The sequence below is a fragment of the Myxocyprinus asiaticus genome, chromosome 28 (genome assembly GCF_019703515.2).
Source record: "Myxocyprinus asiaticus isolate MX2 ecotype Aquarium Trade chromosome 28, UBuf_Myxa_2, whole genome shotgun sequence".
Lineage (NCBI taxonomy): Eukaryota > Metazoa > Chordata > Actinopteri > Cypriniformes > Catostomidae > Myxocyprinus > Myxocyprinus asiaticus.
In genome coordinates this window covers 9,858,318-9,885,457 of record NC_059371.1, presented here as the reverse complement: position 1 = coordinate 9,885,457, position 27,140 = coordinate 9,858,318, and the positions used below count along the sequence as shown (strand labels likewise).

Sequence of the window (27,140 nt, the reverse complement as noted above, 5' to 3'; positions counted from 1 at the left end):
CCAAGGGTGTGCAAACTTTTGAGCACAACTGTACATATTCAGTCTTGTGGCCTTGGTCTTGAGACCTTTCAAGACCACATAAGCATGGCCTTGATCTGGTGCCCAATACTATTCAGAAAAAAAATAAAAATCTAGTTTGAGAGCATAGTATATGCTCATAAAAAGAAACAATTGGCAATTTCAGTTGCAGAGGATTTGAGAAATGTTTTCTCTTCTCTCTCAGATACAATAATGCACAATAAGAGCATATTTAATTTATAAACTCAAGAGCTTTAGTGATATATTATTTATTCATCAGTTGTTTCAGATATAAGGGTCAGAATTCAGGCCTCGTGATTAAGACCTGACAGGCAAAGGAGACAAATGGTACTTTGGATTAATTAGCCCCTAATCAAAGCTCATTTATAAACTATACAAAACTTCTAGCAGCAGTTAATTTACTTTGGATATCTCAATTATTATCTTGGTCAAATAGTAGCATTTATTCACACAAACACTTTAATTACTTTCACTTTCAAATATACACACACATACACACTATTTAGCAATACTAGTTACATTCATTTATAAGATGCCGTTCATATATCAAGACAGACATCCATGCACAACATGTGTATCAGTCTCCTGTCATACAGAGTGACCAATCAAAATATGATAATTAATGCCAGTCCTTCATTATTTGCATCCAGTGAGTAATAAATTTCAAGCACACGGGGGAGCAGGCTGAGCATGCCCAGATGAAAGAGGGGGGCATTTGATTGGATGAGTGAGCTAGGCAGGGCCTGAGGTGAAAAGTTAACTTCATTTGCCAACTTTTTGAGCTTTCTGGGCCGATTTGGTGACTTTCCCGCTGCCACCGATCTTCTTGTCCACATTTTTAATGACACCGACTGCAACAGTCTGTCTCATATCTCTGACAGCAAAACGTCCTGAGAAAACACAAACACACACAAATTAAAACAGTGTTTTCACCAAAATGTAAGCAGAATAAAATCATTTCTGAGTAACATTTTTTTTCCGCTAGCCTGGTTGGACTTGTTCTGGTTGCTAAGATTTTTACTTGCCCTGCCAAGATTTTCAATGGCCCCAACACACACACAAAAATATTATTATTTTTATTTTTTAGAAAACAAATTAAGGTTTCAGAAATAAATATATATTTATACTGTATATTTAAATATATATATATATATATATATATATATATATATATATATATATATATATATATATATATATATGTGTGTGTGTGTGTGTGTGTGTGTGTGTGTGTGTCTAGGACCTCTAGCATAAAAACATCCCCACAACGTTAAAAATTTACCACCATATTTAACCATGGGCATGGGGTACTTTTCCATATGGCTACCTCTCTGTGTGCGCCAAACCCATCTCTGGTGTTTGCTGCCAAAAAGCTTTATTTTTGTTTTATCTGACCATAGAACCCGGTCACATTAGAAGTTCCAGTAGTGTCTGGCAAATTGAAGAAACTTGAATTTGTTGTTGGATGAGAGCAGAGGCTTTTTACTTGAAACCCTCCCAAACAACTTGTGGTGATGTAGGTGACTTCTGATTGTAGTTTTGGAGACTTTCTGATTGTAGTTTTGGAGACTTTCTGACCCCAAGACCCAAATCATTTCTGTAATTCTCCAGCTGTGATCCTTGAAGAATTTTTGGCCACTCAAACCATCCTCCTCACCTTGCGTGGAGACAATATAGACACCTGTCCTCTTCCAGGCCGATTGGTAACATCTCCAGTTGACTGGAACTTCTTAATTATTGCCCTGATGGTGGAAATGGGCATTTTCAATACTTTAGCTTTGTTTTTATAGCCACTTCCCAATTTGTGAAGCTCAATAACATTTTGCAGCACATCATAGCTATATTCTTAAGTCTTATCCATTGTGATGGATGACTAAGGGAATTTGGCCTGTGTGTTACCTCCTATTCATACCCATGTAAAAAAGGAAGTCATGGCAAAACAATTTCATGTTTCAAGTCACCCAAGTGTACTAAAAAATGTAAAATATGAATGGGAATATACTTGATATATTTTACTTCAGAAATGTGCAAATCAATCCCAGAACAACAGCAAAGGACCTTGTGAAGATGCTAGAGGAAACAGGTAGACAAGTATCTATATCCACAATAAAACGAGTCCTATATCGACATAACCTGAAAGGCTGCTCAGCAAGGAAGAAGCCAATGCTCCAAAACCACCATAAAAAAGCCAGACTACAGTTTGCAAGTGCACATGGGGACAAAGATCTTACTTTTTGGAGAAATGTCCTCTGGTCTGATGAAACAAAAATTGTTTGGCCATAATGACAAAAAGCAAGCCGAAGCACACCATCCCAACCGTAAAGCATGGGGTGGCAGCATCATGTTTGCTGCAGGAGAGACTGGTCCACTTCACAAAATAGATGGCATCATGAGGAAGGAAAATGATGTTGATATATTGAAGCAACATCTCAAGACATCTGCCAGGAAGTTAAAGCTTGGTCGCAAATGGGTCTTCCAAATGGACAATAACCCCAAGCATACCTCCAAAGTTGTGGCAAAATGCCTTAAGGACAACAAAGTCACGGTATTGGAGTGGTCATCACAAAGCCCTGACCTCAATCCGATAGAAAATTGGTGGGCAGAACTGAAAAAGCGTGTGCGAGCAAGGAGGCCCACAAACCTGACTCAGTTACACCAGTTCTGTCTGGAGGAATGTGCTAAAATTCCAGCAACTTATTGTGAGAAGCTTGTGGAAGGCTACTCAAGTTTGACCCAAGTTAAACAATTTAAAGGCAATGCTACCAAATACTAACAAAGTGTATGTAAACTTCTGACCCACTGGGAATGTGATGAAAGAAATAAAAGCTGAAATAAATCATTCTCTCTACTATTATTCTGACATTTCACATTCTTAAAATAAAGTAGTGATCCTAACTGACCTAAGACAGGGAATGTTTTCTACGATTAAATGTCAGGAATTGTGAAAAACTGAGTTTAAATGTATTTGGCTAAGGTGTACGTAAACTTCTGACATCAACTATATACATATAGATAGATCTGTTTCATACACATTTTATACACATTAGATCTGTTTTATAAACAAACACTGCCTGCGAAGTCATTGACTGACTGGTCAGTGAGGCACCAAGGCATTTAGCTATAACTTAGCTTTCAGACGCACCCCTAGTATCTTTTTCTGTGGTGTGTAAGTGTATGGAGCTGTCTAAGAACATCAACCTAATCATAGTCATCAGTTCAGCCAGATTCAACTCAGTGAATATGATTTTTAATTGAGATTTTAGGAAAAAATAATGAGAACAAAGTTGAATAACAATTATATGTTGCAGTGAAACAGCAGTTCAAAAATTATGTGAGACAGGCCATGGATAATGAAACAGGTCTTATAACCAGTTTCATTTGAATTGCATGTTAGAGGAGATGAAATCCAGAGAGAAAGGGGAGACCACATCACTGCCAGAAAAAACTGGAATGAACTTTTTTTTATTAACATTTTTATTTATTCTTATGTGAAATATTGAATAAACAGGATATATACAGTACACACAGAATCAGCTTAGCACCCATTATATCCCCCTACCCAACCGCACCCTGTCCCTCAACAAATATCCCTGTTGTCAAAGCCTAATTTACACCATGCACAGATATAAGCAAACAAACAAATGAAAAAATTTGAGAACATAAAAAAAAATATAAAAATTAACAAACAAAGTGAAAAGAAAGAATTCTACAAAGAATAGAATTTACAATTGTCGCCACAATTCTGTTTCTGTGCACATGGTCCTCACTGAGAGCCCTCCAGAAAAGACAAATACCTGTCCCATTTCTTACCATACATGTCTATTTTGCCAAGCTGTTTATATGACATCTTTTCAAATGCCGCCACCCTACCCAATTTGGTGAACCATTCTTGAAATGAGGGACCACCAACTGACTTCCATCCTCTAAGAATTATCTGTCTGCCAATGATTACACTAGTTTGGACCCAGCTTTTTGTATATTTGTTACCTACTTTAATGACTGCCCCATCACCCAATATACATAGTCTGGAGCAGAATGAAATTTGAACATCTAAAACCTCACATATAAATTTCTGGACTCATACCCAGAATTCTTGAATCTTAACGCAGAACCACAGAGCATGGGCCATGTCTCCATCATCCAACTGACATCACCAGCAGGTAGGTGTGTCTTTTAGACCAAGCCTAAACAATCTAGAAGGAGTCCAGTAGAAACTATGCAAAATCTTAAACTGAATAAGGCGTACCCTTGCATTCCAAGACATTTTTTAATCCTTTCCTACTTCCCATCCTCCAATACCAAGTACAAATCGCTTTCCCATAAATTAATAGCAGTTAAGGCCCCGTCACCAAGACTCTGAATCAACGAGGAATAATACATTGACGCTTCATGACCCTTTCCAAAGGCTGTGTGCACCAAACAGAGGGTGTCTGCAGCTTTAGGGGGCTGTGATCTACCACCAAATATAGTACAAAGTAGATGGTGCTACTGTAAATACCTGAAAAATTGAGACCTAGAAATATCAAATTGCTGTGTTATATTTTCAAATGATCTCAAAGCTCCATTTTCATAAAAGTCACCAAGTGTAGCAACACCCCTCTCAACCCATTCTTTCCAGCAAAAAGGGCACTTGTTGATACATAATTTGGGGTTCAGCCATATACTTGAGGAAACATTTAGGTAAATATCAGAACTGAACATGCGAGACACCTTTGTCCATACTGAATGTAAATGTGAAATAATAGGATGCATTTTTGCTTCTCTAGGCAATTTAATAGAAAGACTTTGCAATGGTGAGATTAGGGCAAGGACCACTTGTTCAATGTTGTACCAGGGAGGGGCTCTCTCGGGAGGAAGAGTCCAATGGCCAAGGTGTCTGAGATTAAAAGCATAGTAATAAAACAATATTTTGGGAAAGCCTCAGCCTCCTTTGTCAATTGGTCTATGTAACTTACTGAAATGCAACAAGGTCATTTACCATTCCAAATAAAAGACTTATATTTTCTATCAAATTGTTTAAAATAAGAAAGAGGAACTTCTAGAGGGAGAGACTGTAGTCGATAATTGAATTTGGGGATACAATTCATTTATAACATTGAACTTCCCTGCCATAGACAGATGTATGAAGCCCACTGTAACAGTTCAACGGAATGTGGAAGCGGGAGATGGCGATTCCAACTCATGAATGCCTCTTTTTATTAATGCACAAAACGATAAAACATGTTCGCATAAGGCGTAACAGAGAAGCTTCAATCTATCTTTGAAGGCCGGGTGATCAACACACACACAGCGTCAGGTGTCTGTCTCACTCTCTCTCATCTCACACTCTGAGAACTGGCCCTTTTTATTTCCCCCATCTCTCACTGCAAACACAGCAAAAAGCAATTACCAGCAATTCATCTCAGGTGAAAACACCCTTACCGCTTACTCTCTTTCCAAACAAATGCTCGACCATGCCCTCACCTCCACACCCACCTATTTACATCACATGAGAACCTTTCATTAATGGGTCAAAATTCACTCTGTGGCTGCTAATGTTTCCAGGGCAAGACAGAAAAATTAAGGGGAGAGAGGACACCCTTGCCGGGTTCCCCTACCAAGACAAAAATAATCTGAAATTAATCCATTCCTTTGCACTTCTGCTATCGGTTGTTTATAAAGAAACTTAATCCATCCAATATAAGTGTTCCCAAAACCCGTTAATTTCCAAAATCTTAAAAAGATAATTATAATAATAATTTTAATTATAATTTTCTTTATTTATCACACATTATACATTTGCACATATACAGTGAAATTCTTCTTTTTCACATATCCCAGCTAGGCTGGGGTCAGAGTGCAGGGTCAGCCATGATACGGCGCCCCTGGAGCAGATAGGTTCAAGGGCCTTGCTCAAGGGCCCAACAGTGGCATCTTGGCGGTGATGGGGCTTGAACCCCCAACCTTCTGATCAGTAACCCAGAGCCTTAACCGCTGAGCTACCACTGCCCCATTCCACCAGATAGTCCCATTCCACCCTCTCAAACGCCTTCTCACCATCAAGTGAGATTGCAGCGATTGGGGTCTGCTCATTTGCTACTGACAATTGTAAAAATTGTATTGTGACCACATAATATTTATAAAACATCTAATATTATCAGAAGAACTACGACCACATATAAACCCCACTTGATCTATATGTATAATCGATGAAATTACTCTGCTTAATCGATTAGCCAGAATTTTAGACAAAATTTTTTACATCCAACTGGATCAGGAAAATTGGATGATAACTTTTACATTCATCTGGGTCTTTATATTTTTAAGAATGAGACAGGGCTTGCGTCATGGTTGGTGGTAGTTCATCTTTCTTTAATGACTCTGTGTAAACTTACATAAGTGGAGCCAGTTGTGTGACATAAGATCTAAAAAATTCGGTGCCTTACATGTTGGGTAGGTTTTAATTACCTCAACAAGCTCCTCCAAAGTAATATCTGAGTCAAGAAAGTTTTTTTGATCATTCGTCAATTTAGGAAGTTCTAATGGCTCCTTATCGGAAGACACATATGTGGAAAGACTGGCAGCTGTACATCATCGCACCATTAGCTAGGTAACTCCTAGCCAATCACATGTAAGCCATTGCTTTATAAGTCTGCTCACAATCTATCACATTGCTGTCTCAGTGTGCTAACAAGAACCTCCACCACCCCACCACCACAAGTTGAGTCCCGTCCTGCACGGGGGTAGGCCCTCGCCCCTGCCTCCTATCTCCGGCAAGATATGATGGTTCCGAGTACAACTTCTTCGGACCGCCAGACGGTGCTTACGCCAAAGAGAGACATTACATTTCTGTTTTATATTCATCAAATAAATGTCATCTTAATTTCACTCAAGTTTGCGAGTCTTCCTGATAGAACTATAAAAATCAAAATAGAATTCTTTAAAAGCTTTATTAATATCTGTGGGAGAAGTAAATATATTGCCTAAAGAAGACTTCACTGAAGGAATGGTGGGAAAAAATTCTCTCTGTTTTATGTATCTGGCAAGAGGTCTCCCTGCCTTGTCCCCCAACTCAAAATATGTCTGACTTGCCCTGAATAACCAAAACTCTACCTTCTGTGACAAAATAGTATTGTACCTGTATTTTAGCTGAGTCAACTCTCTAAGACCTTTAGATGACATTCGGCGCTTTCACTCTGTTTCAGTTATCACTCTGTAACACTCTTTTCCAATTATATGAATTCCTGTGCTTTGATCTTTTTAATGAATGCAGCATATTGTATGATCCACCCCCTAAGAGCTGCCTTAAGTGCCTCCCACGCCATGCCCACAGAGGACACTGAGGACCAGTTGGTTTCTATTTAATGATTTCATAATCATTAACTTCTACCTTTAACATTTGTTGAAATGCTGGGTCCTGTAGAAAGTGCCATCTATATGATTTCCTTTTCTCTATATGTGGCAACATCTCAAAACACACCAAAGCATGATCTCAAACTAAAATGTTCCCAGTTGAGCAGTCAGTGGCAAATGGAATAAGTGACTTAGAGATATATATATATATCTATTCTAGAGTAAATCTAATGAACTGATGACAAAATGTGTAGTCCCTCCCAGAGGGGTTCAGAAGTCTCCAAATGTCTGAAAGACCAAGATATTTACACATCCTCTATAGTGTCAATGTCTACACACCTTTGCATCTCTATGATCAAAGACCGGATCCAATAAAGATTGAAGTCTCCACCCAAAACAATATCATGAAGGATCCCAGCAGCTTGTAGCTTACGCTCAAGATCTATAAAAAAGTTCTGATCATCAGCGTTGGGTGCAAAAATATTGGCCAAAAATAGATTTTGCCCCTGTATTTCATCCAAAACAATAATGATTCTTCCTAAATTATCTTTAATCTGTTTGAGACATTAAAATTGTAAATGCTTACTTATCAATGTTATGACTCCCCTGCTCTTACTCGAACCAGCACTACAAAGCACATGCCCACCCCACACCCTGCCAAGTTTTTCAGCTTCCTGTAAAGAAATGTGCGTTTCTTGAAGGAGCATTATATAAAAAATCTTACGCTTAAGAAAAGATACAACCTTCCTTCTTTTTATAGGGTGCCCCCAGCCCATTAACATTCCATGTGGAGAGAAATATTTTACCTATGTTAAAGTGTGACATATTGACATGTAATGATAAATTGTGTACCCAAGGCTAAATTATATGACCACTATCCAATATTGATGTAACCATAACATTCTTAATATCCCACAGAACAGAAGAAAAAATGCGCTTCAACCTCACACATAACAGTCCCAACTGGTGTCCATCACTCTGAAGTGCAACGGTCCATGCACGCTCACGAGATTTTCCGCAACACTATTGCTACCAGATTGATCAAGTCTGGTGATTTTTACATAAATTTGTACTGTATATATATATATCAGTTTTTTGTTTTGTTGTTGTTTTTCTTAACATAAACCCATTAAATTGTACATAAATATGTTCAATAAAATGAAAAATATAAAAATAAAATAGGCCACAGTAAACAATAACATCGAACCCACAACGTGAACAAATGAGCTCTACAGCAAGTTAACAAAGGGAGAAAAAAATAGAAAGGGAAAAAAAGAGTCAGGCAGGAGCCAGTGGGCAAACAACAAAACAACAAACCCTCTCAGGGTGCATCAGTAAAATGCACGATGTGTAGTCTGTATTGTTGATCGAGTGCAGGCAAAGTTACCCACTCATTCCATTGATTTAATGAAGGCCATAGCTTTTTGTGGGCATGTTAAAGTCATACGCCCATCCTTGCTATCAATTCTCAGCTTAGCTGGATAGAGCAGAGCGAAGTATACCTTCTGTAGGTGCAGCAATTTTTTACACTCTTTGAATCTGTCCCGCTTCGCTTGAGTTGATCTAGCAAAGTCTGGAAAAACCATGATGTTGTGGTCCTCCCAGCACAACTTGCCTTTATTCCTCGCCACTCACGGAACAAAGTCTCTGTCAGCTGACCGCAAGAATTTTGCCAGGATAGATTGGGGTCTGTCACCCGCCACGGGAAGCTGACCATAAACTCTGTATGCACGCTCTATCTCAAGCCGGCAGCTTGTTGTGTAGATTAAATTCTGAAAAAGCCCATCCAAAAATTTCACCATATCCTGACCTTCCTTTCCCTCAGGGATTCCAAGGAAATGAACATTACTACACCTGCTCCGATATTCCATATCCTCTAGTTTTTCCCACACGCTTTCCACATCAGCCTTGGAAGTAGGCAGGTTAGCCTGTAGCTCACTTTGACCGACTCCAGAATCTCAACTCAATTTTTCAACATCGCCCATTCTTGTGATCAGGGTGGAAATTATCGCCTCCATAGATGTGATTGCTCAACGTATTTCTACGTGGCCCTCCTTGTTGGTCGAGATTTTCATCAGTGCTGAATAAATGTTCGAGATATCCCGACCTACGTCACAAAGCTCGCTGCTGTCACTATCGACTGGACCTCTGCCATCTTGATCCTGTGAGGCTTCCGAAGCTTGAGCGCGTAAGTGGTTTTTAATGTCCCCACCGGCCGATGATTTCGAATTTTTCAACGTCCTGCCCTCCCAGCACAGTTTAACAAACAAAGCTATTACAGTTCTTACTGGTTAAAATTGCTTAAATGGATAATTGTAGCAAAGTTTAAGTGAAGCTCGCCTTTAAGTGATCAAACTTCGCATAGCATCACGTGACTCCCACGCAGAGGTTTCTCCTGATGATTATGGAATGAACTCATCTTCAAGATTTGACTCAGCCCTATAACCTGAGATTGATAGCAGGGAGCCTCGTTTATCACGACACTGAGTGGCTAATAGTAATGTAACCCTGAGGCTACAGTCTAATTGCAAAACTATGGCTCGCTTGATTCTTGTGATTTAATAAGGACAAACATGAATCATCATGTCTCCAGTCTCTGTTATTCCCAGTGTTTTACTGGACATGACAACAGAGAAACCTCTAACAAAATTTTCTTTTATTTCATCTTGATTATGTGTAGACTCAGTTTACACATTGCTTTACTGTAACTGTAAATTATTTTTGTGAATAATGCAATTGTAATTCGGGCATCAACCATTAGGTCTTTTTTTTTTTACCTTATTAGCTGCCCCTGTTAGGTCACTCCTAAGTGCAGTGTGACCAAAATAATATACAATAAAATAATAATAAAAACAATATAAAAAAAATAAATAAAATAAAATAAAATAAACAAATAAAATAAAATAATCACAATGACCAACTAGCAAGACTCTGATTTTGTTTACATGTTGTAATTCATGTTTGGAACAGGACACTTACCCAGTGGTGGATACTGAGAGAAGCTCTCTACACACATTGGTTTCCCTGGGATCATGTCCACAATAGCGGCATCTCCAGACTTCAGGCTTTTGGGGTTGTCCTCCAGCTTCTTGCCTGAGCGACGGTCAATCTTCTCCTTTAGCTCAGCAAACTTGCAGGCAATGTGAGCTGTATGACAGTCTATGACAGGAGAGTAACCTGCGCAGATTTGTCCAGGGTGATTCAAAATGATCACCTGATGAAAAAATAGGGAAAGAATAGAAATTCAAAGAACCAAAAAAAAAAATGATAATAAACAAGCTTATAAAGAGTATTAATCCACCTGTGCTGTAAACCCTGATGCTTCCTGGGGCGGGTCTGACTTGCTGTCCCCGCACACGTTACCTCTTCGTATGTCCTTTACTGACACATTCTTTACGTTAAAGCCCACGTTGTCTCCTGGCAGTGCTTCACTCAGAGACTCATGGTGCATCTCCACAGTCTTCACCTCTGTAGTGATATTCACTGGGGCAAAGGTCACCACCATGCTGGGCCGCAGGATACCAGTCTCCACCCTGCCCACAGGTACTGTGCCTATACCTGAATACAAATATTTGACATTACCCAATAAACATTCATGTGAAAAAATGATGACAAAATGTTCATTTTTGGTTGAACTTTCACTTTATGAAGGTTGCTTGGGAATAAAATTTGATGAAGACATACGGATGTAATTTATAGCAAATCCACAATATACAGTTGTGCTCAAAAGTTTGCATGCCCTGGCAGGAATTGTAAAATTTTGGCATTGATTTTGAAAATATGTCTTTTATTTAAGGATAGTGATCATATGAAGCCATTTATTATCACATAGTTGTTTGGCTCCTTTTTAAATCATAATGATAACAGAAATCACCCAAATGGCTCTGATCAAAAGTTTACATACCCTTGAATGTTTGGCCTTGTTACAGACACACAAGGTGACACACACAGGTTTAAATGGCAATTAAAGGTTAATTTCCCACATCTGTGGCTTTTTAAATTGCAATTAATGTCTGTGTATAAATATTCAATGAGTTTGTTAGCTCTCACATGGATGCACTGAGCAGGCTAGATACTGAGCCTTGGGGAGCAGAAATGAACTGTCAAAAGACCTGCGTAACAAGGTAATGGAACTTTATAAAGATGGAAAAGGATATAAAAAGATATCCAAAGCCTTGAAAATGCCAGGCAGTACTGTTCAATCACTTATTAAGAAGTGGAAAATTCAGGGATCTCTTGATACCAAGCCAAGGTCAAGTGGACCAAGAAAGATTTCAGCCACAACTGCCAGAAGAATTGTTCGGGATACAAAGAAAAACCCACAGGTAACCTTCAGGAGAAATACAGGCTGCTCTGGAAAAAGATGGTGTGGTTGTTTCAAGGAGCAAAATACGACGATACTTGAACAAAAATGAGCTGCATGGTCGAGTTGCCAGAAAGAAGCCTTTACTGCGCCAATGCCACAAAAAAGCCCGGTTACAATATGCCCGACAACACCTTGACATGCCTCACAGCTTCTGGCACACTGTAATTTGGAGTGACGAGACCAAAATAGAGCTTTATGGTTACAACCATAAGCACTATGTTTGGAGAGGGGTCAACAAGGCCTATAGTGAAAAGAATACCATCCCCACTGTGAAGCATGGTGGTGGCTCACAATGTTTTGGGGGTGTGTGAGCTCTAAAGGCATGGGGAATCTTGCGAAAATTGATGGCAAGATGAATGCATCATAGTATCAGAAAATACTGGCAGACAATTTGCATTCTTCTGCACGAAAGCTGTGCATGGGACGCTCTTGGACTTTCCAGCACGACAATGACCCCAAGCAAAAGGCCAGGTTGACCCTCCAGTGGTTACAGCAGAAAAAGGTGAAGGTTCTGGAGTGGTCATCACAGTCTCCTGACCTTAATATTATCGAGCCACTCGATGAGGAGATCTCAAATGTGCAGTTCATGCAGGTCGACCAAAGACTTTACATGACCTGGAGGCATTTTGCCAAGACGAATGGGCAGCTATACCACCTGCAAGAATTTGGAGCCTCATAGACAACTATTACAAAAGACTGCACACTGTCATTGATGCTAAAGGGGGCAATACACAGTATTAAGAACTAAGGGTATGCAGACTTTTGAACAGGGGTCATTTCATTTTTTTCTTTGTTGCCATATTTTGTTTTATGATTGTGCCATTCTTTTATAACCTACAGTTTAATATGAATCCCATAAGAAATAAAATAAATGTGTTTTGCCTGCTTACTCATGTTTTCTTTAAAACTGGTACATATATTACCAATTATCCATGGGTATGCAAACTTTTGAGCACAACTGTAAATAATAAAGCATTGTGATTTAAAAAAATAATTTGACTCAAAGGCTACTGAAGTATTAAACCTATTTTGCCATATTTAATGTCATTATACACATGACGCCTAAACTAATAAACCAATTAGCTACAAGAGGCCATTCATTTCATTAATCTTACCATGGCTAGTGTTCAATAAACAGTTAAATGTATTAATTATGATTATTATCAGAATAAATGATCAAATTGCACATTAGCTGGACCAGCCTGAAAAATAGAGTTTTGTAGCATGATCTGAGCTAATGAAGCACAATTTATGATACCATTTTTGTAATATTTTACTGCTGATTCAAAATGTTATTTGATCGTAATCTTGACTAACCATTTTGGAGATTTCAGTCTTTCCGCATTCAAGTAGATAGGCGCTGTACTTGTATGCTTAATAGCTGCCTGTGAGCATTCCCAAGATGGCTGCCGAGTGAACTGACTTGCCTTGAACTGGACTTTGGCTTTCTGGACTCTTACTACAGGTTACATCACACCATAAATTTCAGTATTGTGTGATTTGACTGGGTTAATCCCAGGGATTTAACCACATATTCAGGGTTGGGGGGACCAAATGTGATAATTTAACAATCAACTGAAAAGCCCATATCAGTCGACCAATAATGAAACTATTGCGGTAATATCTATGTAGTTACGGCCCTTGTTAATCCCACCTCCAATCTTGTAGACGTCTTGTAGGGGCAGACGTAAGGGTTTGTCAGTGGGACGTGCTGGAGGCATTATAGTATCCAGAGCTTCCAGAAGAGTCACACCACTGGCATGCTGCTCCTTCCTGTCCAGCTTCCAGCCTTTAAACCACGGCATCTATAAAACATAATTTTATTCATCAGGTTTTTGCTTAAAATGCAATTGCCTGTATTTTGACAGGTCTCTTGAAGTATTCACCCCCCCATGAAATCCAGGACCCTGAACTGACTTGATTGTACAAAAGAAGTTGTTTTGAGTATTCTATTCACTACCTGATAGAAATCCTACAATATCACTTGAATTAATGTCAGGTAAGCTACACACCAATCAGCCACAACATTAAAACCACCTGCCTAATATTGTGTAGGTCCCTCTCGTGCTGCCAAAACAGCGCCAACCCGCATCTCAGAATAACATTCTGAGATGCTATTCTTCTCACCACTATTGTAGAGAGTGGTTATCTGAGTTACCATAGACTTTGTCAGTTTGAACCAGTCTGGCCATCAACCAGGCATTTCAATCCACAGAACTGCCTCTCACTGGATGTTTTTAGTTTTTGGCACCATTCTGAGTAAATTCTAGAGACTGTTGTGTGTGAAAATCCCAGGAGATCAGCAGTTACAGAAATACTCATGCCAGTCCATCTGACACCAACAATCATCCATGCAATTATCAAATCAGCCAATCGTGTGGCAGCAGTGCAGTGCATAAAATCATGCAGATACGGGTCAGGAGCTTCTAATGTTCACATCAACCATCAGTATGGGGGAAAAAATGTGATCTCAATGATTTGGACCGTGGCATGATTGCTGGTGCCAGATGGGCTGGTTTGAGTATTTCTGTAACTGCTGATCTCCTGGGATTTTCACGCACAACAGTCTCTAGAATGTACTCAGAATGGTGCCATAAACTAAAAAAACATCCAGTGAGAAGCAGTTCTGTGAACGGAAATGCACTGTTGATGAGAGAGGTCAACAGAGAATGGCTAGACTGGTTCGAACTGACAAAGTCTATGGTAACAAGATAACTGCTCTGTACAATTGTGGTGAGAAGAATAGCATCTCAGAATGTTATTCTGAGATGCGGGTTGGCGCTGTTTTGGCGGCACGAGGGGAACCTTAATGTTGTGGCTGATCAGTGTATACTGAATGACATATCACATGATACAACCAAAGCATCATACGATCAAACAGGCCAGTGTTAGGGGTGGGTTTACCAGGCCCAGGGTTGGGAGGGTTACTTTTGAAATGTATTATCAAGAATATGATTTTTGCCCTAATAGCAAAGGTCTTACTAGAAAAAAAGAAATTATGATCCAATGTGAATTTTTTTGATTAAAATTTATGATCATGCCTGGTAACGTGCATGTAAAATGGCTAGAAATAGCATTTTAGCTTAGCATAAAGCTAACAATTTACACAAGGTTTATTTCTACTTCTTCTGCCCCAAACTTACTTCAGACTTACTTCTCTGTCTGCTCGTATGAATGTAACACATCATAAGAAAGTGTTTCACTGCTGTCCAAATGAACTTTGGATCACATCATTTATATGTATACAGTGCATCCGGAAAGTATTCACAGCGCTTCACTTTTTCCACATTTTGTTATGTTACAGCCTTATTCCAAAATGGATTAAATTCATTATTTTCCTCAAAATTCTACAAACAATACCCCATAATGACAACGCGAAAGAAGTTTGTTTGAAATCTTTGCAAATTTATAAATTGTTTTTAAAAAAAAATCACGTGTACATAAGTATTCACAGCCTTTGCTCAATACTTTGTTGAAGCACCTTTGGCACCAATTACAGCCTCAATTCTTTTTGAGTATGATGCTACAAGCTTGGCACACCTATTTTTGGGCAGTTTCTCCCATTCTTCTTTGCAGGACCTCTCAAGCTCCATCAGGTTGGATGGGGAGCGTTGGTGCACAGCCATTTTCAGATCTCTCCAGAGATGTTCAATCAGGTTCAAGTCTGGGCTCTGGCTGGGCCACTCAAGGACATTCACAGAGTTGTCCCAGAGCCACTCCTTTGTTATCTTGGCTGTGTGCTTAGGGTCGTTGTCCTGTTGGAAGATGAACCTTCGCCCAAGTCTGAGGTCCAGAGCGCTCTGGAGCAGGTTTTCATCAAGGATGTCTCTGTACATTGCTGCATTCATCTTTCCTTCGATCCTGACTAGTCTCCCAGTTCCTGCCGCTGAAAAACATCCCCACAGCATGATGCTGCCACCACCATGCTTCACTGTAGGGATGGTATTGGCCAGGTGATGAGTGGTGCCTGGTTTCCTCCAGACATGATGCTTGCCATTCAGGCCAAAGAGTTCAATCTTTGTTTCTCATGGTCTGAGAGTCCTTCAGGTGCCTTTTGGCAAACTCCAGGTGGGCTGTCATGTGCCTTTTACAGAGGAGCGGCTTCCGTCTGGCCACTCTACCATACAGGCCTGATTTGTGGAGTGCTGCAGAGACGGTTGTTCTTCTGGAAGGTTCTCCTCTCTCCATAGAGAAATGGAGCTCTGTCAGAGTGACCATCGGGTTCACCTCCCTGACTAAGGCCCTTCTCCCTCGATCGCTCAGTTTGGCCAGGCGGCCAGCTCTAGGAAGAGTCCTGGTGGTTCCAAACTTCTTCCATTTACGGATGATGGAGGCCACTGTGCTCATTGGAACCTTCAATGCTGCAGAAATATTTCTGTACCCTTCCCCAGATCTGTGCCTCGATACAATCCTGTATCGGAGGTCTACAGACAATTCCTTGGACTTCATGGCTTGGTTTGTGCTCTGACATGCACTGTTAACTGTGGGTTCCAAATGTTCCAAATCATGTCCAATCAACTGAATTTACGACAGGTGGACTCCAATCAAGTTGTAGAAACATCTCAAGGATGATCAGTGGAAACAGGATGCACCTGAGCTCAATTTTGAGTGTCATGGCAAAGGCTGTGAATACTTATGTACATGTGATTTGATTCGTTTTTTATTTTTAATAAATTTGCAAAGATTTCAAACAAACTTCTTTCATGTTGTCATTATGGGGTATTGTTTGTAGAATTTTGAGGAAAATAATGAATTTAATCCATTTTGGATTAAGGCTGTAACATAACAAAATGTGGAAAAAGTGAAGCGCTGTGAATACTTTCCGGATGCACTGTATATGTTTTCCATCTGAAAGGACTAAATATTAAATAAAACAAATTACAATAAAATGCAAAGTAATCTCTTCAGTAATCAAAATACTGTTTGAATGTTACTGTATTCTAATTACCAATGATTTAAATTGTAACTGTAGTGGAATACAGTTACTTATATTTTATATTTTAAATACGTATTCCCGTTAAATGTATTCCGTTATTCCCAACCCTGGCTGGGCCAAAGCCCCGGATGTTTCAGGAAAAGCCCTGAATGTTTTTAAAACCTTGTACTAATCACTTTTTTGAGTTTTCATGTGCTCAATAAAATAAAATCCTTTAGAACCACAATTCTGCTCACTGTGCATCAAACAGAGTCTCATTTTACGTTAATTCACTCCTGACAAGAACCGCCCACTCAAACAAGAACTAACCGACATGTAAACTGGCCAGTCGTCGATAAGAAGTTACATACGATCCAGCCAATGAGACTGAAACTTTTGGATGTAATTACCTCTATTGCTTTAGACAGACTGTAGGTGCACTTGTCTTGGTGAGGAGACTTATTAAAATATTTAAATGGACATTTAAAAAAAAGAAGAAGTAAAAAAGCCTCAGCCACTTCAACGGCAAGATGCGGCTGCTTCAGGCATGTGTAACTACTTTATAACTTATTGACTGCATTGTCAATTGAGGCAAACTACTTGTCGCTTAGCCGCCCTGAAACATTTAAGCAACATGGTATAGCAACAGCTATAGATTCATCATTACATTCATCATTATATTATTTAAAATTTTTGAGTCATTTAAAAAATAGTTTCTCTGATTTCTATTTGTGAGGAAGAAAAGCGAGCAAAGTTTCTGACTAGCCCTCACGCAGCCGCAGTCTTCCCAAAGCGTGCGCACACACACACACACACACGCACACATGCACGCACGCACAAACACACACAGAGTGATTATATAAACGCTCCATTTATTTTTCCGTAATATTCGCGTGTGGTTCACGTAGCCTGTAACAGGCTTTGACTTGATCTTATCTGGATGCATGACGTTATTTGTGCAAAACTTTTCTCTGTTTTTAATTATAATTCGCTTCAGCAAGCTTGTGTGTGTGTTGTATCTACGTGTTTGTGTATTGTGCTAAGCCTCAGATGTCCACTGACCCTAGAACCAACCCTGTGATTAAATAAATGATTCGAGTTTGCATGCTAATTGATTAGCATCCCTTACAAAAAAATATAGAATTGCCACAAACTTGTAGCAAATTCACCACTCATTATTTTCACATGGGAATGAGCTTTGTGGCAAACACTTCATTGTTGCCAAAGGTTTAGTGCAGGTTCACCAATACTGGTGAAGAGTTGCAAACTTGTGGAAAATATTTGTGACTAATAGCAAGCTCATTTGCATGTGAAAATAATGAGTTGCGGATTTGCAGCAAGTTTGCCAGAACTGTAAATTTTTTTGTAAGGGCTGCAATGCCAAATATTCCATCATGCATTCCCTACAATTAAATTATCCTATTAAGCTAACATATTCAGCGCAAGTACTTTCCGCAATTATATCAAAACAATAAATATAGTGCTATATGGTAATACTGTACTTACATGATCAGGTGCAACCTATATAGAACAGTTGGTAAGGTATATTGGTATGGTTATATCACAAAAATAACAAAACACACACCAACATGCAAATGGGACTCACATTAGAGGATGGTTCCAGCATGTTGTCACCATGCCAACCTGAAATAGGGACGAAAGGAACAGAGGCAGGGCTATAGCCAATCTTCTTGATGTAGGCGCTCACTTCTTTAACAATCTCATCATAGCGTTTATCACTGTAGGGCGGCTCTGTAGAGTCCATCTTGTTGACGGCTACAATCAGCTGCTTGACGCCCAGTGTGTAGGCCAGCAGGGCATGTTCCCTCGTTTGCCCATTTTTGGAGATGCCCGCCTCAAACTCACCCACCCCAGCTGCCACAATTAGAACGGCACAATCCGCCTGGGAAAGAAAAAACGGGAGCAACATTGTTAATAAATACATATGGTAAAGTTTGGCAGGGGCAAAACTCAATTTAACGCAACTAGGTGAAGCATGGATTGGGATGATCTGAGCAATGCTAGGCCACCAATTCTTTCACAATTAAATTTTTTTTATAGATAGTTGGAAAATTACTTCAGCACGGTTTTACCTGGGACGTCCCAGTGATCATGTTCTTTATGAAGTCTCTATGTCCTGGAGCATCGATAATAGTTATGTAGTATTTCGTGGTCTCAAATTTCCAGAGTGAAATGTCAATGGTGATTCCTCTCTCCCTCTCTGCCTTCAGCTTATCCAGCACCCAGGCATACTTGAAGGAACCCTTTCCCATCTGCCAAAACAAAGTGAGGTGAGGGTACAAGGGAGCAGGTTTGGGAGGGTTACTTTTGAAATGTATTCCACTACGGATTACAGAATACATGCTGTAAAATTTCATTTGTAACATATTCCGTTAAATTACTCAAGGTCAGTAACATATTCTAAATACTTTGGATTACTTCTTCAGCACTGGTAGATTTTTTCACTTGTTTTGAATATAAAAACTCTGTCAGTACAGTAAGACAAAATACACATGTTAAAAATACATTCTCTGAAAAACCTAAATATCTTATGCAGTGTTGTTTCTAAAACAAGATTAATCAAATTGATCTTGTTTTAAGAATTTTTAGATATTTTTACAGGAAAACAACACAAAAATTATTATCAAGAATATGATTTTTGCCCTAATATCAAAGGTCTTACTAGAAAAAAAGAAATTATGATCTAACGTGAATTTTCTTGATAAAAAAAACAAACAGTACTTTGATGTGATTGTAAAGTGTCAAGTAATCTGCGTTGGCCTTTTGAATTTGAACAAAAGCCTACTTAGATGCTTTGAAACGGTGGTGGCACTAGTCAAAATTTCTGCCTCCACTTTATTAAAAAAAATTCAAACTCAAATCATGGACGACTGACTAGTGTGCTACCTGGCAAAACAGAAAGAGAATTTTTTATTATTGTGTGACTGATATCCAAAGTTAATAATTAATTTTTTTGTATTACAGATACATTGTTTGTATGGAAAGTAGTCCATTAGTTACTTTTGCAATGTTTTTGCACCAAAAAGTACTCTTTTCTCAGTCACTCGGCTGAGAACACTCTCTTACTCTCTCACACACACACAAGCGCTCACACAGAGAGAGAGAGAGTGAAATCGCATATTGACCTGTTTCAGTTACATTACTTTTTCCTTGCAGTGGCCATATTTGTGACCATCAGCTAAGGAAAGCAATGGAGGTGAATGGAAAAACACCTGTGAAACAATATCTAGAAAATCATCAATACTTGCTTTTGATCCATGCAAAGTCTCAGGACATTATTTATACAGGTCTGAAGTCAGCACAAATATTGCCAATTCTTTACTTTCATGGACATTTACAAATATTTGATCCACGATTCATCTCCCAACGCCGGCTCATTCAGAAGTTACAAATGTTTTCTTGTTGTTTTTTATGTCTGATTTGGTCATTATATTACAAAACATCTGTTATGATTCTGTCTGTATCAATGTAAGTGCTGCATTAAAGGAGCCGAAATGATTGTAAGCTTATCAAGAATATACATAAAGCAAGCGAGGTGAGCACACGTATGCAAGTGTAGCAGGAGGCACAGTCCTTGTTCCATTATTGACTGGTGTTGCTTCATTGTTATCACTTGTGCCTCTGCTAATTTGCTTGATTGAAAAGGCAATATAAGCACATCCCAAGTAGTTGCCAGTGTGCATTGCTGGTGTGTGGCACCCCTTGGTCAATCCTGGCATTCCCAAAGTAAGGGCTATTGGCGTTGTGCAGCCAGGGTTTTTATTAGTTTTGTTCCCCACATAGTGAACAGAGCTGGAATTATGCCCAACGTTTAACATTGCATGTTTCTCTCACTTTTGCGGTGCTGGCACTGTGTATAATTTGGAATGTGTTCCCTAATCATCTACAGTAACTTTTGGGTGCCAGTGGATGAACGTAAGCCTGAGCTGTGCTGCTGTTTTGTCTTTGCTTGTTTTGGTTTAACTCATCTGGAGTAGCTGACTGTTGTGGTATTGATGCTTACAAATTACTGCCATTTTGTATGTTCATTATCTATTTTTAATATATATTTATTTTCAGGAAGTGCTGTGGGTCTGCCCCGGGGAGGCTGGTAACGGGGTATGGTGGTCCCCCTCATCATTTGCTGTGATTTGTTTGCACTTGACGATGAGTTTTCAAGGGTTTTGCAGTGTGGGTGCTAGGGTGGGTTGACAAGTGGTATTTTTCGCCTCCTCCAATGTGGGGGGTTGCCTCCCAGGTGGTCAGCTCCTGCTTAAAAAGGTTCTTAATTTTTAATTGCATAAAGGTGTAAATTGTCGGTATGTAGATGGTATGTAATTTGTTAGAATTTTAATTACCCATTGAGGTTACTCCTGTTTTAACTGTAATAGTGGTCTTGAAGAAAATGCACTTTACTGTGGAAGACACAGTCTCTTATCTTCACTGGGTATGAAGAATCTGAGTCCTAATGACTTAAATGTGCTATATGTAATATTTTTGCTGTACTAAATCATAAAATGACCATAATATGTCATTAGAGAATTAGAAAAAACATGCTAAGTTGAAATACTGGCTTCTCCGATAACAATGCTACAGCCAGTATATTCTACTTTGAAGTTTCCATTCCAGGCCAAATTTCTGTTTATGTTTTGGCCTGTGTGATCCCGCCCACTGTCCACTCACCAATAGTATTTCGACACCGCCGGGTGGCCAGATTTGAACACTGCGTGCTGCAGCCATGGAAGCCAGCAAATGAACTGGATCAGAGATAACAGATTCCACCCGACCTAAAAAGCCTCGCCATCCATCTAAAAACTAATCAACTTACAGTGTAAAGCTCGTCGCTTGACATTTTCAGTTTCGCTCATTCCTGTTGCATGTCCTCATTCTGGGAACCCGCATGAGATTCAAGTCTGGGGTGAGGCAGATAACTCTCCAATATTTTGAATTTGGACTGCAGTACCCATTTCAAACACTTGTTGTCAATCTTACATATAGCTCCATTAAATAGTATCCATCTTAAATTAAGGTTTGAACTCCTTGGGTGGGAGTCCCAAGGTGGCGTAGTTGGCAACATCGATTTGATTTTGAGGTAATCATTCTTTTCAAAATTCACGCTCTCCTCCGCTCGCCACACAAGAATACCTGGAGTTTAAAGGAATATTCCGGGTTCAATGCAAGTTGAGCTCATTTGACAGCATTTGTGGCATAATATGGATTACCACAAAAATACATTTTGACTTGTTAAAAAAAGGAAAAATCTGGGTTACAGTGAGGCTACTTATGATGGAAGTGAATGGAGCCAATCTGTAAATGTTAGAATACTTGCTGCTTTAAGAGTATAGCCACAAGACGTAAACAATAAGCATGTTAACATGATTTGAGTGGGATAAAATCATTAATGTTTTCTTTGTAAATTTATATCCAATAATACAACTTGTTTGCCATGACGACCTAACACATAAACCCTGTAATCCCACAAAAATCGCTCACTTAAACTACTTAACAGCTCAAATACTGTGCAAGTTTTAACAGAAGAATTAATGTTAGTGTTTTTATAAAATTAGAAGCTTCACATTTCTGTGTGTGCTTCACATTTCCTCTAAAAACTGGCCACATTCACTTCCATTGTAAGTGCCTCGCATAAATCATAGGCCCTTCAGGTGGTAACGGTGGGGTTGGCTTACTCTGATTGCTGAATTATTGAAAATTAATTCACATCCTAAGGTGTAAAGGCCACATCACTACGCTACCACATCGGGGTGTAAATACATTTTCACAAAAATCAGCGGCCCAACCAATGTCATTGTTTAAAATTTACAAAGATGTTTTTGTAGTAAACATTACAGCAATGTTGGAATGAAGACAAAAAGAAAAGAAAAAAAACCGAATATCACTGTATTACAATCCCATCATTATACATATTATGGGTAAGAAGATTCAGATTTCTAGTACTGTTAAATTTCATCGGAGCAAAGCAGAGATGGCGGCAGATGAGCAGAAAATTTACAAAACAGGGCTTCTTCATTCAATGGGCAATTTTAACAATCCAAGATGGCCGCAACCAAATGCTATCCAGTTCTGACATAGTGGATAGTAGGTGAAAAAAACATTTTAATGCCACTCCTCCTGAAACTGATGATGCTCAGTAAATTGAATAAAGCAGCCAATTAACATGGATTCAACAGTCTACTTCATGCACACACAATGTACTGTTCTCAGCATTTTGTTGCATGAGGAACAAGTCACCCACTACTACCACAAAGAGAGGTGTCAGTCAGACCCATTGGGATTATGGCCTTTTACTCAGGTCTCAGGTCAGTCTAGTGAGTGTCAAGGAAGCCAGAATGCTGGGCCTGACTAATGGCTCTGTTTGCTCCAGAAATCAATTTTAATTTCCTTCAATCTTTAATGGCGCCTTCCAAACAGCAAATGTCTAAATATAATTACACATTAATTCTCTCTCTGCTCACCAGTGCAAAACCATAACGAAAGAAAGGCACAGAGTGATGCACGTACAGACTCTTCCATAATTACTCTACACTGTAAGTGGACTGGAGTTACCTATTATTCAAGACAGACTAAAACACCCACAATGCATTGAGTTGGCTATTCCAATGAGGTGGTGTAAATCTACTCTCAAATTTGAGAGTAAAAAAGTTCATGTTTCTAGCACCAAACATAAAGTAATCATACACTCAAAATGCAAGAAAAATGTGATTCCAGCCCTCTCCAAGTAAAAAAAAAGAAAGAAAGAAAGAAAGAAGCAAAAACAGGTCTGAGAAGTCAAATCCACTCCACTTACCTCAGCAGCTTCTTTTTCAAATTTCTCAATGGTTCTTTTGTCAATTCCTCCACACTTATAAATGAGATGGCCAGTGGTGGTGGACTTCCCAGAATCAACATGGCCGATGACCACAATGTTGATGTGGATCTTCTCTTTCCCCATGATCACACAGGGCAGGAAGAGAGAATGGCAACGCCTGGAGTTTTCTTGTGCTCTAGATCAAGTACAGTATTATTATGCAGAACAAAGCCATTTACTGTAATGTTTGACTGACATATCAAGTAAAATGTAGATGCCAGGACAAGCTTTTCTTTACAACAGTAAACACAAGATAACACATAAATTTAGCCATGTGATCTCTTGAAACATAGTCAGCAAGACATGACACATTTACTTAAACAGCATTGCATAAGATATTAAGACTCATTTTAGAGAACATATTTTGAATTAAGTTTATACACTCACTGAGCACTTTATTAGGAACATTATGGTCCTAATAAAGTGCCCAACATGGTCTTCTGCTGTTGTATGCTGTTGCATCCACCTCAAGGTCTGACATGACATTCTGAGATGCTATTCTACTTACTACAATTGTACTGAGGGGTTATCTGAGTTACTGTAGCCTTTCTGTCAGCTCTAACCAGTCTGGCCATTCTCCGTTGACCTCTCTTATCAACAAGGTGTTTCTGTCCGGAGAACTGCCAGTCACTAGATGTTTTTGTTTTTGGCACCATTCTGAGTAAACTCTAGAGACTGTTATGCATGAAAATCCCAGGAGATCAGCAGTTAGAGAAATACTCAACCATGGCATGATTGTTGTTGGCACCAACAATCATGCCACGGTCGAAATCACTGAGCTCACATTTTTCCCCATTCTGATGGTTGATGTGAACATTAACTGAAGCTCCTGACCTGTATATGTATGATTTTCTGTACTGCCTTGCTGCCAAATGATTGGTTGATTAGATAATCGCATGAATTAGTAGGTGAACAGGTGTTCCTAATAAAGTGCTCAGTGAGTGTATTTAGTATACCTTATTGGCAAATCGTTTTTCTAGTTCTTTAAGCACAAACCACTATAATGTTTTTGATGAGTTTTTTTTTCTTCTTATTTTCTGATAAAAATAAAAAATACAGAAACATCCTTTAAACAAGAAAAAAAATTACATTACATATTAATCTTTTTTCAGAATAACCTAACAAACGTTAGTGGGGTTTATGCTTAAAATATGACATACAGTATTGCCAGTGGGGTACGAAACAAACTTGTTTTGCCTTTGAATAAAGTTTTTTTTTTTCTTACTCTGTTGGCAAATAGTTTATGCTTCTTGTTTTAAGCATAAAATGCTCTAAATTTTGTTAGATTTCTCTGGAACTAAGACAAACGATGAAATGTCATTATGCTTCCCATGTAAAGTTATCTTGTTAAAAGAATGTGTAGATATTTTTACTGGAAAACAAGACAAAAATAAAAATACTCAGCAGTGTATTTGTGCATGTACCATATCTTGTTTTAAAGATTTAGAAAGTTTAGATATACTGCAAAACAAGCTTAAATTACTGTACAAGAAAAGAAATTCATGGTATCTCTTATCATATGTAAATCAGTCAAGCCACCTATTTATTGTCATTAATAGCTTTTGAGATAATATGGTATATTACATTTTCAATAATTGCATGTTGACAGTAAAGCCCAGCAGTCTAAACAGTAAACATATGCCTTCTTGTATGATGCCATTAATTATGAGTATGGTTAAAGTCTATAATTAAGTAGGATGTTTGTGGCATCTTACCTGCAGTTGACAGGCACTCTGCTCTCCCCTCAGCAAACAGACACTCTGTGCTCCTGCAATAACTGTGTGCGTAATGAACTCACCCTACTTTGATACAGCAATGCGGCACTCAAAGTGGGGGGAGGCTGGTGGTGCAGGACTGCAGTGAGACAGCAACAACAGCACAATGGATATGAGATGAGTAGGGGAGATGAAGGATAGACGTGGATGAATAGAGCAGTGTGCAGTGACTCAGCATGATATCTTGGTTCTTCGCTCCCTGCATAAAAATCTGATTGGTTATTTGAAATAAGATGGTTTTACTGAAAGAATGAATGTGCTTGTGTCTTCCAGGGTTTGAAATGTGACACCTCAATACAAATACATATTTTTATTATCATTAACAATTACTAATGTTTTAATTATAAGTTATTATTCTCCAATTAAACAATTTAAACTTATAAGAAAATCTGTTTATCTACAGCCCTTAAAATGGGCCTGATCGGTTTCAGCTGGCTTTCTCAATGTAACAGACCTTTTTAAAACTGCAAATTTTACAAGAAACTTTATTCATCAATAAATGCCATTTTGCCCATTCATCTTTTGTTCACATTTAAATTTTAGTAGGGGTTTTGTCATGGGACAAAATTAGCAGAACACATCAAAACTTCTCAGCTTCAATAAATGTCTTTTTTGAAGTGGATTTGGACCAGCTCCGTAATCAGCATTCCATAATATTCTATGGATGTAAATTGTCGGCTATAAAGCAACAAACTACTGTACAAATAAAAGGTCTCTCTGGATCGTCAGAATTAGTTTTACCATTTATATACTGTAAACACACCAAAAGCCACTGAACTTTCATCTTGTGAAGGTATAATGTAGCATCAGGGACTACATTTGTTTTAAATACCCAAATAACTATGCATCCAGTTTGAGAACCCAATATTTTGAAAAGTGTTTCTTTGTAAGAGCTCAACTGAACCTATAGTGCTGCAAAGAAACAATAAAAAAAAAAACTTTATTTTTAAAGGGGCATTTGGTAATATACTTGTTTATGTTGAGGTGACACACAAAAACAGTTACCAATGTCATAGTATAAATTCACAGTCAGCCATTATTCATTTATGCCGCAAGTGAAAGAGCCCAATAACAGGTGATTATTGATATAAAGCAAGTAGTATTTGGCTGGTCATAGAATCTCAACATGGCAGCGCTCATGAATGTGCACCCAGCTCCAAATGCAGGGTAAAGCATTTTTTTTTCTCTATGTCTTCATCCTCTATTACTAATGAAGTCGGCTTCTGCTAAGGAATTTAAAAAAGCCAAAAAGGCTAATTGTGAGTTTATCTCCCACAATCGTGACTTAATGACTTGCAATTTCGTGAAATTAAGTTGCAATAGTGAGAAATAGTCGCAATTGCGTGAAAGTCAAAAATGCAAGTTGAAATCTAGTAATTACAACAAATAAACTTGTAATTGCTAGATATATAATTGCAAGAAATAAATTCACAATTGCAAGTTTATGTCGTAATTACACAATTAGTCTCAATTGCAAGATATAGTCACAATTGTGTGATATCAACTCACAATTGAGAGTTTATATCTTGTAATATCACAATTACAAGATGTAAAGTCACAACTTTATTTCTCTAAGTTTATATGACACACTTGCGAGAAATAAAGTCAGGATTCCCATTTTCTTTTATTTATTTAATTTTTTATTTTTAATATTCTGTGGCAGGACCAAGGCACACTTATTTCTTTGTTAAGAAGTTTAGCAATTATATCAAGTTAGTGACTTAGTTCTTGATATTATATGTTGAGAGAGGACAAGTGAAGCCTTCCTTAGTTCTTTCAAGCACCAAATGTTTTTTCTTTTTTTAAATTTCCAAAGAGCAATTGGTTTTCCTATGGCATCACAGAACT

The 27,140-nt window shown here is 38.5% G+C and overlaps 1 protein-coding gene across 1 annotated transcript; it reads right to left on the bottom strand.

The window, feature by feature from the left end:
- Positions 1–278: 278 nt before the first annotated feature.
- On the bottom strand, positions 279–27,127 carry LOC127419283 (elongation factor 1-alpha 2-like). Its single transcript, XM_051660570.1, has 8 exons — positions 25,233–27,127; positions 23,458–23,653; positions 18,746–18,925; positions 18,259–18,555; positions 13,392–13,542; positions 10,673–10,929; positions 10,351–10,585; positions 279–929 (listed from the first exon to the last, which is right to left on the bottom strand). Exons 2-8 carry the CDS (start codon positions 23,599–23,601, stop codon positions 802–804), a joined length of 1,392 nt encoding a protein of 463 aa, XP_051516530.1. The 5' UTR covers positions 23,602–23,653; positions 25,233–27,127; the 3' UTR covers positions 279–801.
- Positions 27,128–27,140: the final 13 nt, after the last annotated feature.